Below are 18,246 nucleotides of genomic sequence, written 5' to 3'. Positions count from 1 at the left end.
TGGACCAAAAGAAACGGCCCAGAATGACTTAGTCAAAATTCTGGTTCCATTGACTTCCATTAAAAGTGAAGTACGTTTTTTCCTTCTCCTGTAAAGTTTCCATTTTGGAGATACAAGATTTTGTTCTGACAACAGCGCTATATTTACTGACTACAGGCTAATCAAGAAGTACTGTTGTAAATGCACAACAGAGTGCAATGTAGAGAGATGATCAGCCAATCAGCAGCTTCGATTTTAGAATAAGCATTCTTATTGGCTCACAAATGCTTATAAGCCCGAATATGTAGGTATTTAAACTACAGACCACAAAACTGAGGAATTTTTATACGCATTCTTAGTCCCACCCATTAGAAAACCTGATGAACTGATCGTTCCAGTTCCTAAGTATGGTGGTTAATTAAACCTTCGATCCAGCTCCTGAACTCGCTAGCTTGGATTTATCTTCTAGATTTCACAGAAAATCCAATTTTCTGTTGGCTTGTATAGTTTTTAACCAAAATGGAAGAATGAAGTGAGAGTGTTACTAAATAATATGAGAAGCGTGATGATTTTAAAGTGAGCTAAAAGTTCCCCGAAGGCAGTAAAGGTTTTGAAAAGGTTAGAATAATTTTATTTTGTGTATTTGTTGGAATTATTCAGGTGCCTTGATTCATCCACGTGGTCAGGATTCCCACAGTGGCAATTTGACTTGAGGTTCATTAGCATATTGTAACCAATATAGTACATCGTGCAGCTCTAGTATGTACACATGACTGTTGACGAACCCTGTCAGCTTGGCAGATATTGTGGTTTGGAAGCGGGTTTGGTCCAGATCTGTGATTCAGTGCCTGTCATGTGAGAGCTAACTCACATTTCCACCGTGCAACACCGCACGCTATTGTGAGAACGAGCTGACACAACTCATCATGTCTGCTGTTTGGGAGTGCGCGTGTTGACTGCAGTGGAGCTCAGAGACTTCGCTCTAAACAGCGGCTAAACGTGTTTTAATTCATCACGCATCTGTACACACGCCGCTGAAGGCCCCATCCAGCAGCTCCTCGGTTAGCTTGACTTATAGGAAGAGTTCGGTCAAGAATCGGTTCCTCCCTCACGTCAGCAGTCAGGTGTGCGGTGATTAAGGCTGGCTTTACATTCTGGGGCCTCCTGCAACTTTAGTTGCTTGAAACCTGCATGAAACTTAATTGCACTCGAGTTGCATAACACAAAGCCACCTGCAACTCACTTGAAACTTGACTGGTTTTTGCACGGTGAAACTCTCGTGCAACTAGTTCCGTGTTTTGAGTTGCAACATGATATCACAACCTGACAGTTACACAGAGCGACTACAAAATAATCTGAGTTGCATGCAACACACTGAGTTGCCCCACTCCCATATGAGCAGCTTGTATTGTTGATGCACCATATCGCTCTCCCTATAAAGTGTTTTTCTACAGTCTCGTTGCTTTTCTCTTTCTATGTTGCTCCCCGTCCTGCCATTGCAAGTAAACCAGTCCGTCTGTGTGTGTAATTTGGCTGTCCCTTGTCTCTGTACTTAACCTACTTTCCCCTCTCTCGTCTTCTCGTCTCTCGTTATTCCTCTCTAGGCTTCCTGCTGCACCTACACTTGTGTTTCTTTTGTTTATTCAAGTTGAGGTGAAATCATTTAAGATTTTATGCTTTTTTTCAGGTCATAATTTACTTTAGATTATTATGTGCAATACACAGGAAGGTGTATAATATTTTTTCTATGTCTGTCCATTAGTTTTTGTAAACGATTGGAATGTTGAAATTGATTGTAATTGATTTTTTTTTTAAAGTATGCTCTCATTTTTTGGCAAAAAACTATATATAAAAAAGAAAGTGTATGTGCTATAGTGTTTTTATTGTCTGTATTGTCTGTATACAGTGTAAATCCTCCAGTTACATTTGTATATTCGTCATCATCATTAAAAAGCATCCTGAATCGTTTCTGAAAGAATCGCAATCAAACAAAATTTCCATGGAAATTTGCAGCCATGCTAATTATAAATGTATTTCTATCTTTCTGTAGGATAAAGGTGGTCACCAGGGCCGGCAGTTGCCATGGCGACGGTGCCCAGCTACAGCCCGTCAATATGGGTGCGGATGTGCCATGCCCTCCCGCGCTTTGACCTGACCATGCAGATGCGGGACAACGTCTTCACTCCGGACAGCTGGGAGTACCAACAGGTTCGTTTACACTGGCTGTGTTTACATGCAGAGATTCTGCCAATCCGACTGAACACATTCCGATTATAGATTAAGACTGAGGTGTTTATTCTCACTCTACTCAACACTCTGATGGAAAATCTCTGTTTACATGCTCACTACAAGTAATCCGACCCAAAATTACACGCACATGCGTGGAGAACCACTTAGAGTAAACGTTACCATGACAGCGAGCATCGTGTGAGTCCAGTCAGAGTGAGATGAGCAGCAGTGAGCAGTGATTGTGTTTCTACTTACTTTAAAATGACGTCAGACTCAGGAAAACGTCCTTCACATGTTCTTATTAAAGACGGCAGAGAGGAACCAGAGCATGAACTTCGTCTCCTCTGCAGGTGCACATGCAGAACGGACTTAAACTTTCCGATAAGGAATGTAATCGGATACAGGCGTTTACAGATATTATTCTTCTATTCAAGGGATTATTTACAGGATTACCCACCTTGTCCAGTGTTCAGATGTAAACAAAGTTATTCAGAGCGGTTTGGTGTGAAAAGCTCTGTTCTAGATAAACTAACCGCGTCAGAACTGCTCACAGTGGTGGTGATGGGAACCAGACGTCCCTCTAAAAGCTCCTACAGAAAGTTCCTACATGAACTGGTTCTGAATTCACTGCCTGATGACTGAGACGCTGTTTTATGATAGTTTAGAGAACTCCAACTCCATTCATGGTGGAGGGAGACATGCAGGGCGCTGTGCGGCAAAATAGTCCCCAAAGAAAACTCATTATTCCAGATTTTCCACTGTTTTCCATCATCAGCATTCCATATAAGCTCAGAAGACTCGTGTAGGTTCTCTGGTGGTCCTGGATGGTCAATAAAGTGTCTATATCTGTGTTGTAGTCATGGCGACGCCTGGTTCCCATCACCACCACTGTGAAGACGTCTGAACCGTTTCACACCAAACCCACTGAATTACACTTCACACACTGGATTATGCAGGAAATTCTGTGAAATTCTCCTTTAATATGAGTCGATTTGTTGTTAGCCAAATGATGTATCGGCTGGCCTCTAATTAGAGCCTCTCTTTTTCACTCCTTCCTCCACTTTCTCTTTCTTTCCCTCTATCAGACGCAATTTTCACACCCGACAGCTGGTAGCGGTGGGTAGACTCGTCATGTGGAGAAACACTTACAGGCTATTTCCGTCTCTATGTCTATTTTTCTCCCAAAGTAGTTCATTTTGCCTTCTTCGTTTGGTTTAGATTTGAGCGCAGTACCGGACCAGAATCACAGCGCTGACTCTACCTCTCTCTCCCTGTCTGTCTCTCTCTCTCTCTCTCTCTCTATGTAAGAGAAGAAAAAGCTCTCTTGCTTTCAATGATGAGATTTGTTGAGTCATAATTTAATCTATATTTCCTACTATGAAACTAATGCTCTAAGGCTCTTGGCTCGTAGCAGGTGTGTGGTATGTTTAAGAGCAGAGATGCTGTAGACACAATGTATATTATGACAGTAGGCCATTTGCCGTCTGGAGAGAATCATCTCATTTCCTCAGAGATGGAGAGAAAGTAGTCTAGCGTTTCACAAGCTGTATATATCCTGCACTTATATGGTTGCAGAATGCACACATAATGGAATCATTTTTATTATATGGGCACATCTCAGCTTCTACCGTGTAAAAGGATAATAGGCGACTTTTAAGCTAATACAAATGTTATTTGCCGCTTAATAACTCATTAGACACAAGCTAAAATGCTAGCCTTGAGATATGGCCAGAGCCGGTTTATGAGGAGCCTGGCCACTTCCTATTTCCCCTGTTATATCAAAATCAGGACTGCTAAACAGCAGAGGGCGCCCCCGAGTGAGTCCTCAATGAATGGGAGTGAATGGAGCTCAACGACTAAAACCTAAAATTTAAAATAGTTTCTAGTCCTTACCCGGAATGTTTCTTTAATTTTAGAAAGTAGAAGAATGTGTTTCACTAAAAAAGCAAAGAAATCTTACCAATATTTTACCTTTTTCCTACAGCAAACAGGTTTTGGGCAGCAGGAGGCGGGCTCTGCTGCAAGAGCATGATGATTGATTGGTGAGCGGAGCAGCTCATTGGCTGTTCATGCTCACTGATGTCATGAACATACATGAGGCACCGTTTTAAACTCCTATAACCTAAAAATATAACAGTGGGTTAAAATGTTTTATGCTGTTCTGTGTTCAGGGAATGACTGCATTATTTTACTATTTTTATTTTACAAATTTTAAGCATTTATAAACTATGACTTTGCTCAAGCTCCAGCACCCCCCCGCGACCCTGACGGAGAAGCGGCTTAGAAAATGGATGGATGGATGGATGGGACTTTGCTCAAATGCTCCATATCAACCCATTCATTTTGGACTCACTCGGGAGCGCCCTCTAGTGTTTGAGAAAACTGGAAGACATTGCAGAGCGGGAATTCTCCTCTCTGCTAGGTCTCTGATATGGCACTATCCACCTCACCCTCTAGCCCCAAGTTAGCACTAACCACCTGTCTGATACACCAGCAATACAAGAATACACTTGTTTAACATGCTAGCTACTTGTGTACATTAGCCACGTTTCTAACGCATTAGCTACTATAGACTACAGTCTAATACGCTAATCACACATTTATCATACATGAGTGACTAGTACAAACCCAATTCCAGTGAAGTTTGGACGTTGTGTAAAACATAAATAAAAACAGAATACGATGATTTGCAAATCCTTTTCAACCGATATTCAGTTGAATACACTACAAAGACGAGATATTTAATGTTCAAACTGATAAACTTTGTTGTTTTTCGCAAATATTCACTCATTTTGAATTTGATGCCTGCAACATGTTCCAAAGAAGTTGGGACAGGGGCAACAAAACACTGGGAAAGTTGAGGAATGCTCAAAAAACACCTGTTTGGAACATTCCACAGGTGAGCAGGTTAATTGGAAACAGGTGAGCGTCATGATTGACAAGTGTTTTCACGACAACACATTTTTGTATCAGAATCTGAAGTTTGCAGAAACATTCGTTTTATTTACATGTGAAATTCATCTGACTTTTCTATTTAAGTCATACACGTCACCCCTGGGCTGATTCTGGCTTTCATGCGCAAGTGTTGGTTGACTACTGGCCAGATTTCAGCCATGTGGCCCAGAAAGGCCCAGATGCCTTGCTGCTGTGTGTGCTTTTGCCTTATGTCTATATTTTTGGGTCCAGTCTGGCATAAATGTTGTGGTCCAACATTGTAGTTGGTTCAGTTCTGGGCCACATTCATTAGCTCTACTCACTGCATGGGTCAGACCAGACCTGGGCCAAGAAGCCAGCTGTGTGCTGGGCCAAACAAAGGCAAGGCAAATTTTGCTAACTGGGACTAGTTCAGTACTCCAAGCCACACACCCAACACCAACCACTCATCTAATTTTCTAGTCACTTGTCTAGTATGCTGGCCAGTTGTTTAATGCTTTAGCCATTAGACTTATGTGCTAGATGAATGGTGTATTAGTGTATTAGTGTATTAGAAAAGTGCCTAATGTACACAGATAGCAAGCCTATTAGACAAGTGTGGCTAAATGTGAGCCTTTGCATTTACAACACTGTGTTTGCAAATTGCATTGGAATTCACTCTCTTTGTGGTCTTGGTCGTTTACTGCGTAGTTCATGACCCAAAACTTCGGAGTAGCTGTGCCTCAAATATCACAGCTTATCCATCTCACAATTTCTCTCCGCTCACATCCACTCAGCAGAGTCGGTGACCTCCGCTGAGGCTGAGTTTGAGAGGGATGTGGAGCTGTGGCTGCTGATCTGGATTGAGACGCAGTGTTGCGGAACAGCGTGACAATTGAATCTGCAGTGCATTATGGGATTTAAAATAAAAAAAAAAAAACCCCAAAAAACAGACTCATTTTACCAGATAGGAAGAGATGCTTTCCAGTGGCCTTATGGGTTTTGACTGTGTTTGTTAATTGTTATTGTGCTATTGGTCTTTGCACTGCAGATGTTTTTGTTGTGTGTGGTGAGAATTCGGACCCATCACACCTCCATATGCGCTTCTGTGGGTGTTTAGAGGTGTCACGGTGTTCATGTAATCTAACAAAAAGAAATGATTTACACATGATTATGTAGCCCTGCTGTAGGTACACATGCAGAATGCTTTTTGGTGTTGAAATAATCAAGGATGTCCCTGAAAAAGACACTGTCTAGAAGGCAGCACATCGCTGCTGTTGGAAGACAACCTCGCATCTCTACTTTGGTCGTTTTTCAGTTTTTGACACAATGTGAAAATGTCTGTTGCTCTTTTCATTGTGTGTCACAATGATGATGAATGGACCAAAAGAAATGTCCGGAAAATGTCTGGTTCCATTGACTTATGTTAAAAGTAAAGTATGTTTTTTCCTTCTCCTTTAAAGCTATCATTTTGGAGATACGAGGTTTTCTTCTGACAACAGCGATGTGTTGCTACAACATGAGGGTTAACGTTGCCTTCACATATGTGCAAGTTACCTACTAATACAGCCCCAGACTCTGGATTCTGAACTTTACACTGGTAACAATCTGGATGGGCCTTTTCTTCTCTGGCCAGGAAAACACAATGTTCATTATTTTCATAAACATAAATCTGAAAGTTTTACTTGTCAGACCACGATACACATTTACACTGTAAATCAGTCCATTCCAGGTCAGTTTGAGACTGGCGTCATTTCTGGATGTTGATGATGTATGACTTCTGCTGTACAGTCTTACAACGAAAAGTGTTTATTGGCGGTGGTTTGTCAAAGTATTCCTGAGTTCATGTGGTGATATCCATCACAGAAGTATGCCAGACAATAGAGATTTCTCCGGATTTCATGAATCTTTTTGATGATGTTAAGCAGTGTAGAGGGTCAAATACCTAAAATCCTTGCAATCCCACACTGAGGAACATTGTTCTGAACCTGTTGGATTATTTGCTGGGGCATGTTTTGGCAAAGCCTCTACTCATCCATGCTCATAAAGAACTTGGCTTTTCCTGGATACTACTTTAATACCCAAGCATGATTACATCACCTGTTAAAGACAACATTGCTAGCTTTTTATTGCTCCTGTCCCAGCTGTTTTGAAATGTGTTGCAGGCATCAATTTCAGAGTGAGCGTACATTTATAAAAAAAAAAAGAAAAAAGAAAAAAGCTGATTAGGTAAAGCTTTAAATACACTCTATGGCCAAAAATATGTGGATGCCTGACCATCACACCTATATGAGTTTGTTGGAAAACCATGGGCATTAATATGGAGTTTGTGGCCATAACAGTGTCCACTGTTCTGGGAAGTTTCTGTGGGAATTTGTGTCCATTCAGTGAAAAAGAGCATTTGTAAGTCTGGCTCACAATCTACATTCCAGTTCATCCCAAAGGTGTTCATTGGGATTGTGTTCAGGGCTCTGTGTGGACCATTGGAGTTCCTCCACAGCAAACTCACCAAACTATGTCTTTATGGAGCTGCTTTGTTCACAGGGACTTAGTCATGCCGGAACAGGAGAGGGTATTCCCCAAACTGCTGACACAAAGCTGGAAGCAGATAATTGTGTAAAACGTCTTTGTGAGCTGTAGCTTTAACTTCACCCTTCACTGGAACTAAGGCCCCAACTCATTATGCCTCCTCCACCAAACTTTACTGTTGGAGCAATGCGTTCTAGTAGGTAACATTCTCCTGGCATCCACCAAACCCAGATTCATCATCAGATTGCCAGATGGTGAAGTGTGATTCATCACTCCAGAGAACACGTTTCCACGGCTCCAGAGTCAATGTGCTTTACACCACTCCAGTTGATGCTTGACATTGTGGATAATGATCTTAGGCTTCTCCGCAGCTGCTCAGCCATGGAAACCCATTTAACATAGTTCTTGTGCGGAAGTTGCTTCCTGAGGTAGTTTGGAACTCCTTAGTGAGTGATACAACAGAGGATAGGAGATTTGTATGCTTTCATTTCACAAAAATAGCACTTACAGTTGGCTAGGGCAGACCTAGCAGGGCAAAAATTTCACAGACTGACTTGTGGCAAATGTGGCATCTAATAACAGTGCTATGTTTAAATAATGGCCATCATTCTGATTGGACTGAGCTCTTGAGTACGACCCATTCTGTGGAGATTGCATGGCTATGTATTTGGTTTTATACACCTGTTAGCAGTTGGGGTGGCTGAAACCCCTGAACCCAATAATGGCTTTTGGCCATGCAGAGAATTTATTTGGAGTTGTGGTTTGAATCTGGGCTTTCTTATACGCTTGACAGCCCAAACAGTATTTAGTATTTAGCATTTGTACATTTCTATAGAAATATATATGAATGACTCTTTGATCCAGTATGTGCTGTAAGGCTTTCAGTCACATGAATCCATCGCATATTAATTAACTGGCTGTAAATGAAACACAACTGCACTTATTGAAAATAAACATACAGAGAATGTATTCTCTCTGAAAGAGGGAGAGCAGGAGAGAAAGAAAAACAGTGCTGGATGTAAAAGGGGAGCTGGACAAGTGCTGGATAGAGGAGAAAAGAGGGAGCCCTGTGTAAAAGAGACGGGGGGCAAGAAAGGGGTAGAGAGAATGAGAGAAAGAAAAGAGAGAGAGAAGCAGTGAATGTATTTAAGTAGGTCACAGATTATTAATAGAGATCCAGTGGCGTGGAGAGAAAGAAAGAGAGGGGAAAGCAAGCGAGAGAGAGAGAGAGAGAGAGCGGGAGGGATGAGTGTGGAAGACAGAGGGGGGAATGGATGGGTGGGGGATGGGAGGATAGACACCGATGCAGAGAGAGAGAGAGAGAGAGAGAGGCAGATGGACACAGATGATAGTGCAGATATGTGATGTATGAATATGTGAACTGTTTATCGTGCCTCTGCGTTCGCTTGACAGCGTGAAGCCGAGAGTGCGTCGTAATTACATGTGTCCTCTCCTTCATTCTGATTGGACGAGAGCGTTCTGTGGCAGCCAGCGAGATCACACAGACAGGCACCAATTTACATAATGCTGAACTCCACGGGAGCGTTCTCCTGCCTTGCTATATTGTGGCCTACATTCACCGTTCACTACATATGAAACATCGCTGAGGTTCAACACGGCACTGTCGGCATCCATAGTTTGGAAGGAGGTTTTAAAGATTAAGTGACCCTTATTAGTCCCACAACGGGGAAATTCCACCTCCGCATTTAACCCATCCGTGCAGTGAAACACCACATACACACTAGTGAGCACACACACACTAGGGGGCAGTGAGCACACTTGCCCGGAGTGGTGGGCAGCCCTATCCACAGTGCCCGGGGAGCAGTTGGGGGTTAGGTGTCTTGCTCAAGGGCACCTCAGTCATGGACTGTCGGCTCTGGGGATCAAACCGGGGACCTTCCGGTCACAGGGCCAGTTCCCTAACCTCCAGCCCACGACTGCCCCAAAAGGAATCGGATAAATCAAATTGACCAGATTTTCCACTCACCCCCAGATGTAGTTGATCAGCCAAGAGTCCAGATTTTGCTTCTTTAGTTTAGAAGTGGCACTAACGTTGCTAACAAACACTAGAACTCAATAGTCACCCAAGTCATTTGTGTAGAAATGTGTCCGTAACTTCTCTCTCAGTTCTTAATTAAGGTGGTGCAGACTTGTCAGTGTGGTCTATGACTTACTCTGGGCTATAAAAATGATGGGCATCGTCACAAATACTGATTCTGGAACTGCAGTCTGACTCGGGAGGTTGTTTGTAAATGTAGACCCTGTTGTCTAAAGTTGGCATTCATATTTACAGCTCACGGTAAGTCATTCTGTGTCCTAAACCACGGGATCAAGCCTCTGTCACGTTCAAGAGTTTTTGGTGAGAAACGATTTGGGTGACTATTGAGTTCTATTGTTTGTTAGCAATGTTAGCCTCACCACTCCAGCTGTAAACTAAAACTGCAAAATATGGACTCCGGCTGATCCACTACGTCTAAGGTAAGTGGAAACTACCAGTGTGTGTACGTGTACTCAGTGATCTGATAAGTGCAGAAAAAACAGATTAATATGATTAATGCGTTTACATAAACTTGAGTTATGAGATAATGGGATAACTCGGAGTCTACATGAGTCGGACAGCACAGTGGGTATACTGGTGTAGTGACAGTCGTGGGCTGGAGGTCAGGGAACTGGCCCTGTGACCGGAAGGTTGCTGGTTTGATCCACTCGGCTGACAGTCCTGAGGTGTCCTTGAGCAAGACACCTAACCCTCAATTGCTCCCTGGGCGCTGTGGATAGGGTTGCCCACTGCTCCGGGCAAGTGTGTTCACTGCCCCCTAGTGTGTGTGTATTCACTAGTGTGTATGTGGTGTTTCACTTCACGGATGGGTTAAATGTGGAGGTCCCCCGTTTGTGGGACTATCAGTGTAGTGGGTAACACCTCTGCCTTCTATGCTGTAGACTGGGGTCAGTCTCCGGCCTGGGTAAGCACCTTACGATATACCAATAGGCAAGACTCCTAACAATAGCTCTGCCTACCTGTGTAAGTAATGATGAGATTGTAAATCACTCTGGATAAGAGTGTCTGCCAAATGCCATAAATGTAATCAGATTTCTGCTTTATAACTCGCTTATTTCCAGTACCGCCATCTGTTTTCACACATGACTGAGAGAAAGGAAAGAAATCAGAGTAAGAGTTCACAGCACTGAGAAATCTGATTACTGAGCTAAAATCCAGCCTCTTAATCAGATTCCTTAATCGGATTTCTAGACCTTACTCCGATCTAAGAACTGAGATTGTGCTGTTTACATGACCATTTGAATAATCAGATACCTGCAGAAATCCGATAATGACAGAATTATAGAGTGCATGTAAACACAGTCCGTCACAGCGATTAAAGGACTGATACCGTGGAATTTTTTCCCAAAGTACTGTATTATGTAAACAAAGTTTTCCAAAAATGCAAACTCCACTACCCCACTGCCCTTATATGGACACTAAACTGCATAAGGAGCCAATTATGAATGACTGTTTTTGTGATGTCACCAAATTCAAACATATTTACATAAATCCTCCGATGCCTAAAGGAATTTCGCCCATTTAGGCTGAAATTAGGAGTTTTTTTTTTAGCTTCAACTGCTTTGAATGAGGCACTGTACCGGACGGCTAATCAGAACAGAGCTCATTTACATACATCAGTCTTAAAGGCACAGTAACACAAACAGCCTGTGTGAAGACGTGAGATCCGTTTAACATATCGCTGCTGTCGGAAACAAAACCTCGTATCTCCTTTTTTGGTGTTTTTCAGTTTTTTGAGATAATTTGATAATGCCTGTTGCTCTTTACATCGTCTGTAAATTTCATGATGAATGGACCAAATGAAACGACCCAAAATGACTTGGAAAGACGTCTGGTTCCATTGACTTCCATTAAAAGTAAAGTAGGTTTTTTCCTTCTCCTGTAAAGTGACCGGTTTGGAGATACGAGGTTTTCTTCCAGCAACGGTGAGATGATACATTCGTCATTTGTTCATTTGTTCTCCTTTCTAATTTCATCCTTTCTCTCCTTCGTTCTCTCTCAGACCCTGCTGGTTCTCTCCAGTCTTTCGGCCATCGCTCTTGTCCTGTCACTCCTCGTCGTCCTCTCCTTCCTCATCCACTACTGCTGCTGTCACCGTGGCGATGCCGGCAGGGACGCGGAGGAAGAGGAGGAAGATGACGACGCCAGCGGTGGTCATGGTTACAGCGGCAAGAAGGGGCGGAGCATCTGCTGTGTCACATGGGTGTCGGTGGCCGCGGTGACGCTGTGCTGGTAATGCGTCTTACTTATTGCTGCTGTAGGATGCAGTGCCTCTGTTTACTGGCAGTGATGGTACCTCCATTAAAGCGATAGTTCAGCCAAAAGTCTCATTTATACGGTTCCCCTCTTACAACAAATGTAGTCAATCAGCCTCCTGACATAACAGGATCTATAATCATCTACAATCATCTGTAATTACATCACAACATCAGAAAACCACCAGGTGGACATCGCAGGTAGTGTGATGGTTCTGTGCTAATCCTAAAACCCATTTAACCAAGAGACTTCACAGATCCATACATCACGACTTTATGTGGATCATTTTTATCATATTGTCATGAACTTGAACCATCTACACATATAATTGCAGGGCTTAAAGAAGAAGCGTCCACTTCCCTGCTGAAATAGTACAGACCAGCAAGCATTTCACGTTTTTGCTGGTCTGGCGCTGGTCTGGTACTGGTTTAACTGGTCACCCCAGCATGGTCATGCTCATTGACCAGAATACCAGCATCAAAACACAACAGACACTCACCGGCCTGTTCTTCAGTGGTCAGGACCCCCATGGACCCTCACAGAGCAGGTACTATTTGGGTGGTGGGTCATTCTCAGCACTGCAGTAACACTGACGTGGTGGTGGTGTGTTAGTGTGTGTTGTGCTGGTGCGAGTAGATCAGACACAGCAGTGCTGCTGGAGTTTTTAAACACTGTGTCCACTCACTGTCCACTCTATTAGACACTCCTACCTTTTCGGTCCACCTTGTAGATGTAAAGTCAGAGACGACAGCTCATCTGCTGCTGCTCCAGATGAGAATGATCCACCACCTGCTCTGTGAGGGTCCATGGGGGTCCTGACCACTGAAGAACAGGGTAACAGAGTATCAGAGAAACAGATGGACTACAGTCTGTAACTGTAGAACTACAGAGTGCAGCTATACAGTAAGTGGAGCTGATCAAATGGACAATGAGTGTAGAAACAAGGAGGTGGTCAGAATGTTCTGCCTGACCGGTGTACGTTCTCAGTTTTTCTTAAAGGTCGTTTAGACTTAATGTTGCATTTGTTCGGGCTTGTTGTTTAGGTATTGTTCTCACTTAATGCTGACCTCTTTATTCCCGAAAGCCAAGCGCAATGTTACGACGCAGGAACCGTCTTGTGGTCCATGCACACAAACAAAGCACAACGACATGTGTTTACTGCTTGTAACACAATATGAATAACTGTGTCAGCCATACACAAACACACACACACACACACACAGACCCCCCTCCCCCCACACCCCCCCTTCTGTGGCGTAATCTGGGTCAAACAGAGAGAAACTGGGTTGTACCATTTCTGGCGGGGTATAGGGGATTTGACTAACATCTGGCCTGAAGCTCTAATCTGACTATGTGAATATGGGAGAGATGTGTAAACACAGTTAGGGTGTTTTTTGGTGTTTTGGTGGTTTTCGATGCCACGGTTAGAGCATGAATTATTTCACAAAACCATTTCTGGGCTTTGGCTTTTAATGCTCTGCCCTGTGCTCTATATCGGCTAATGTAGGTGTCATTTAGTATGTACATGCAAACTGAATTAAACATAACCTCTCTTTCGCTCTCACTCCCTCTCAATTCAGTTCAGAGCAGCATTATTGGCATGACTGGATCAATGCAATGTTACTAAAGCATAGCATTAATTCTACAGTCAGTAGAATTAGTAGCAAGCATAACTTTAATAATGATAAAAAAAATTAAATACTAAATATATAATAAGAAGAAAATTATTAGAAACGCAAACTTTACTTTCTGAAAAAGATGTTGTCTAGAAGGCAGCATTTGTATATATCTTTCAGTATTATTGGTGCCTCCACAGGTTTGCAAGTTACTAACTAACTGGTAACAATCTGGATAATTTGTTTTTTGGCCTAGAGAACACAATGGATGGTTATTGTTTGGATTTTATTGATAACAATACCGATGCCGATACTGCTTATGGATGCTGATATTTGTCGATGGTCTTATTTGTACAAATCTCCATAATTTGGTGCAAAATACAAAGCTGTGACATAAAAAAAGATGCAAAAAGATTCAAAATGAAAAGATATGAAAACGCTGTTGTCATCTGCTTATAGATGAAAATATTAACAACCATAAGGAACACAAAATTTGCTCATGATGGCTCACACTAAGTTCAAACTTAGGCTATCTAGCCAATAGCAATTTATGCTGTGCGTGCTACCACTTTGCTTTAAATTTAGGTAGCACTTTACATATCGCTGCTCTCGGAACGAAACCTCGTATCTCCAAAATAGTAACTTTACAGGAGATGGAAAAAACCTACTTCACTTTTAATGTAAGTCAATGGAGCCAGAATTTTTTTCCAAGTAATTTTGGTCCATTCATCATAAAATCTTGACACGTCATAAAGGGCAAGTCACCTTTTCAAACATGTCCAAGAAATGAAAAACAACAAAGCTGGAGATACAAGGTTTTCTCAGACAGCAGCAATATATATTTACAAAAAAATGAAGTTGAGCAGGTAAAACATCAATATATTGTCTTTGTCCTGCTTTTGTTAGAATACACGTCAAAGGGGATTTACAAATTACTGCTTTATGTTTTGATGTGCATTTCACATACTGTCCCAACTTTTTTGATGTTTTGGAGGTTCGTAATAATAAGCAAACAAGATGTATTTAGCTTTTTACTTATTAGGTAAGGATTCTGGTAAAGATCAATAGGATACAAGTGGTAATTTTTTTTGTACACATTTTGCAGCAAGACTGTGAAATTTTTGGATTTTCTCACGATAATTTAAACTCCCTCCTCTTTCTCTGTCTCTCTCTCTCTCTCTCTCTCTCATTCTCCGTTATTGTTCCTTTCTTCGTGTTTCCGCACTCACGCAGTGTTGCCATAGGCGTTGGTTTCTACGGCAACAGCGAGGCGAACGATGGGATGTATCAGTTGACCTCGTCTCTGCTCACTGCCAATTACACACTGGCTTCCATCGATCTGCTGGTGAGAAAACAGACACACATACACTTCTGCACGTGTACACACACACACACACACACACACACACACACACACACACATTCGCATAGTGTGCTAGTGACCTCTTGGTGGAACCCACCATGGTTCCGAAAGCCAAATAAATGCATGTTGGCTGCACAGGAATTTATTTGAAATTAATGACTTTGAGAATTATGTGGTCAGTTTGTAACTTGGACTTATGTGAATGTCTCTGTGAGATAATGGCCATATTAATTTGGCCTACTTGCTGGTGCTTGGACCCCTGAGATTGCCGCTTGTAGCTATTTTTAGGGGTCCAAGCACTTACTACAGGGAGTAGTATTTTTGTTAGGATGTTGCATGACAGGGTTGGGATGAGACTGTTCCTTTAAGGGTTTGTCTTACTTCTCTTTTTGTCTTAAAACCCAATTTGGAGCACATTAAAGAGCATATTAACAGAGCATAATAATTAGTTTTTAACTAAACTAAGTTTTTAGTTTTTCAGTTTTAGTTCAACTAAACCAAGTTTCAACGAAATTTAGCTTTCAACTAAATTGAGGATAAGGAAATGGCACATAGTTTAATGTTTTGAAGAGATGAGATGGTCTATAGTTATACTTCGGATTAACATCTCACAGTATCCACATTAGTTCTTTGATTGCATCGTTATTTTGATTTTTTCCCAATCAAATGTTCTAGTACTTTGTTAAAAATCATTAGTCCCATGAGACCAAAATACTGTCAACTCACTTTTTAGCCATATGGTTTGACACACTGGACATAGGGACATATGGACCAAAGAAAATGGAACATTTCAGATTTCACGTTAATGGGTGAATGCACACGGTTAGTAAAATACAAATTTTTGTTTCCGTTGTGCAATGACAGTAAACAGCACCCACCCTATTGTACCCTATTTTATCTATTCCAACAGGTTTGGGACTCCGTGGCCGTGCTGCAGCGGTCAGTCTCTGGACCCCTGACATCTCTGGAGGACGTGTTTGGAGGGAATAAGCCAGCTCTGGTGTCCACGCGATCCTGCAGGCGTCTGTCCGAGCGCGTGATTTCCCTTCTCTCATCCCTCTCTCTGGGCCGAGGGGTCAGCTCTGTTAGCCCCGGGTCATTGGGGGCTAACGGCACTGACAGTATGGTGGGGGTATTGACCCCTGCTCCCCCTTCTATAGCGCCAACACTGACCCCTACATCCACATCCAACAGCATACCTGCACCATTCTCACCAGGGTGGGCTGCCAACACGCTCATGGTCAATGAGGACTACAGGTAAGGAATCTAGTGTGGTATCAATCCTTTGAAAGCCTAACTCTTATGCTGTAACCGAACGCCGCACCTATTTATTGTGTTTTCTCTGCTTAGGTGGCTGTCGTATGTGCTGCTTTTGCTATTGGATCTGGTGGTATGTCTCTTTATTCTGCTGGGGTTGGCCAAACAGGCCCGATGGCTCCTCATCCTGTGAGTATCGCAGAATAATGCTGTTTAGCAAAGCTGATTGATTAATTAAATATAGAGAGCTATAACTGTTCTACATTATAAGTAAGTCTTTTCTTGACAGCATGTAACAATGGGATGGAAGTAGAAATGCTGGGTTCTACAGAAACGTCCACTTTTTCATCTATTCATAGGAGTCACTGGTGTTACCGATCCTCATCGGTGTTCCTCATAATAAAGGAAACACCAGAGACGTTTTTAATGAACAATGCATTTTACAGAACATCAAACCACACGCCGTCAAACATGGAAAATCCACTAAAATTTGTCATTTAATCCATTTGTGTTCTGTTTTTTTCACAATTACCTCAGAATTAAGTCTTCAGCTAAAAGCTTCATATGAAATCCTGAGCTAAATGAGAAAATCTCTGATAACTGAAAAGATACAGTCGACTCACCATGTGCTTTTCATCATAGACCTTTAGAAAGTAGGTAAATGGAAGTGGAATGACGTCATCGGTGTGTCTTTTATTTCAAAATAAGAGTTTTTTTTGTTGTTAAGCAGTAACACCAGTGACACGACTCCTGGGGACCACAACTTTCATTATATATTTTATAACATTTATTTGGCATTTGTTTTCTTTGTGTCATTTAATTAATATATTTCAGTCATGTGAAGATTATTATAGTTATAATTGTAGAAAAACATGTTTTTGCTTGAAAATATGGCACTAGCCCTTCACACATGACTGTGAGGACGAGCACTTCTGTGGTGCCTTGAATTGTATATGATTGATTTAAATACTAATATTGCTAAATTGACAGCTGATGAAATTGTAATTGTTAAAATAACTTATTGTTTCATTTTAAAGCATAAATAAATTGTACCCTAAAAAAAACATGTTTTTTCAAATGTAATACATCTGTAAACACAATCTGGACACAAAAATGTACGTTTCCGTAGAATGACTCTGCCCTACGCAAGACTGTTCTATACAAGACGGCATAGTACATCAACTAAGTTAAGGTCAGGGATTAACATAAAACAGCAGTTTTGTTCATTTGCTGTTTATTGTTTGATGGTTCAGCCATGCATCAGATTTATACAGTTGTCCTCTATTCTCCATATTGCTATGGTATTCCAGGTGTTTGCTTCCCAGGATAGGTTGCTTTTGTTTTCTTAACTGATCCGACTTACAGTGTAAGAACAGCGATCATTCAAACAGTTTTTCCACAGGAATGAAGATGAGATGCTTAACATGATTCCTGTTAAATAATACATGATGCTTATACTGCTACTTCTTGTTCTACCACAGTCAGTATTCACTCTGTAGCCAAATATTTTTGGATGCTCCTCGTATGTCACCATCGTACAACTATGCTACAATTAAGCACTTTAGCAACCACTTTGGATACCATAACAACGACCGATTAACACCTTAGCAACCACCTGGGATACCATAGCAACAGCCAACCAACACCTTAGTAACCACCTGGGATAGCACAGCAAAGGCCTAGCAACACCTTAGCAGCCATCTGGGATACCATAGTAATGTCCACTTTAGCAACCACTTGGGATACCATATCAACAGCCTTCCAACACTGTATAACCTCCTGGGATACCATAGCAATGGCCTAGCAACAACCAGCTGGGATACCATAGCAACAGCCTACCAACACTGTATAACCACCTGGGATACCACAGTACTTGCCTAGCAACACTTTAGCAACCGCTTGGAACACTCTAACAACAACCTGTCAACACCTTAGCAACCACCTGGGATACCATAGCAACAGCCTATTGACACTTTATACCCACCTTGGATACCATAGTAACAGCCTAGCAACACCTTAGCAACCACTTGGGATAACACAGTAAA

General features: G+C 41.9%; 1 protein-coding gene across 7 annotated transcripts in view; it reads left to right on the top strand.

The window, feature by feature from the left end:
* ttyh1 (tweety family member 1) overlaps positions 1–18,246 on the top strand; it is a 50,155-nt gene that overhangs the window by 8,930 nt on the left and 22,979 nt on the right. For all 7 annotated transcript variants that reach the window (XM_017714583.2, XM_037537309.1, XM_017714584.2 and 4 more), the window contains exons 2-6: positions 2,030–2,187; positions 11,712–11,941; positions 14,815–14,926; positions 15,855–16,201; positions 16,295–16,390. In XM_017714583.2, coding sequence (XP_017570072.2) covers positions 2,062–2,187; positions 11,712–11,941; positions 14,815–14,926; positions 15,855–16,201; positions 16,295–16,390 — 911 coding nt within the window. In that variant the 5' untranslated portion in view covers positions 2,030–2,061. The remainder of the gene's footprint in view (positions 1–2,029; positions 2,188–11,711; positions 11,942–14,814; positions 14,927–15,854; positions 16,202–16,294; positions 16,391–18,246) is intronic.

The sequence above is a fragment of the Pygocentrus nattereri genome, chromosome 3 (assembly GCF_015220715.1).
Source record: "Pygocentrus nattereri isolate fPygNat1 chromosome 3, fPygNat1.pri, whole genome shotgun sequence".
NCBI lineage: Eukaryota > Metazoa > Chordata > Actinopteri > Characiformes > Serrasalmidae > Pygocentrus > Pygocentrus nattereri.
The sequence above is the reverse complement of the archived record's forward strand: the minus strand, read 5'-3'. Positions and strand labels throughout refer to the sequence as shown.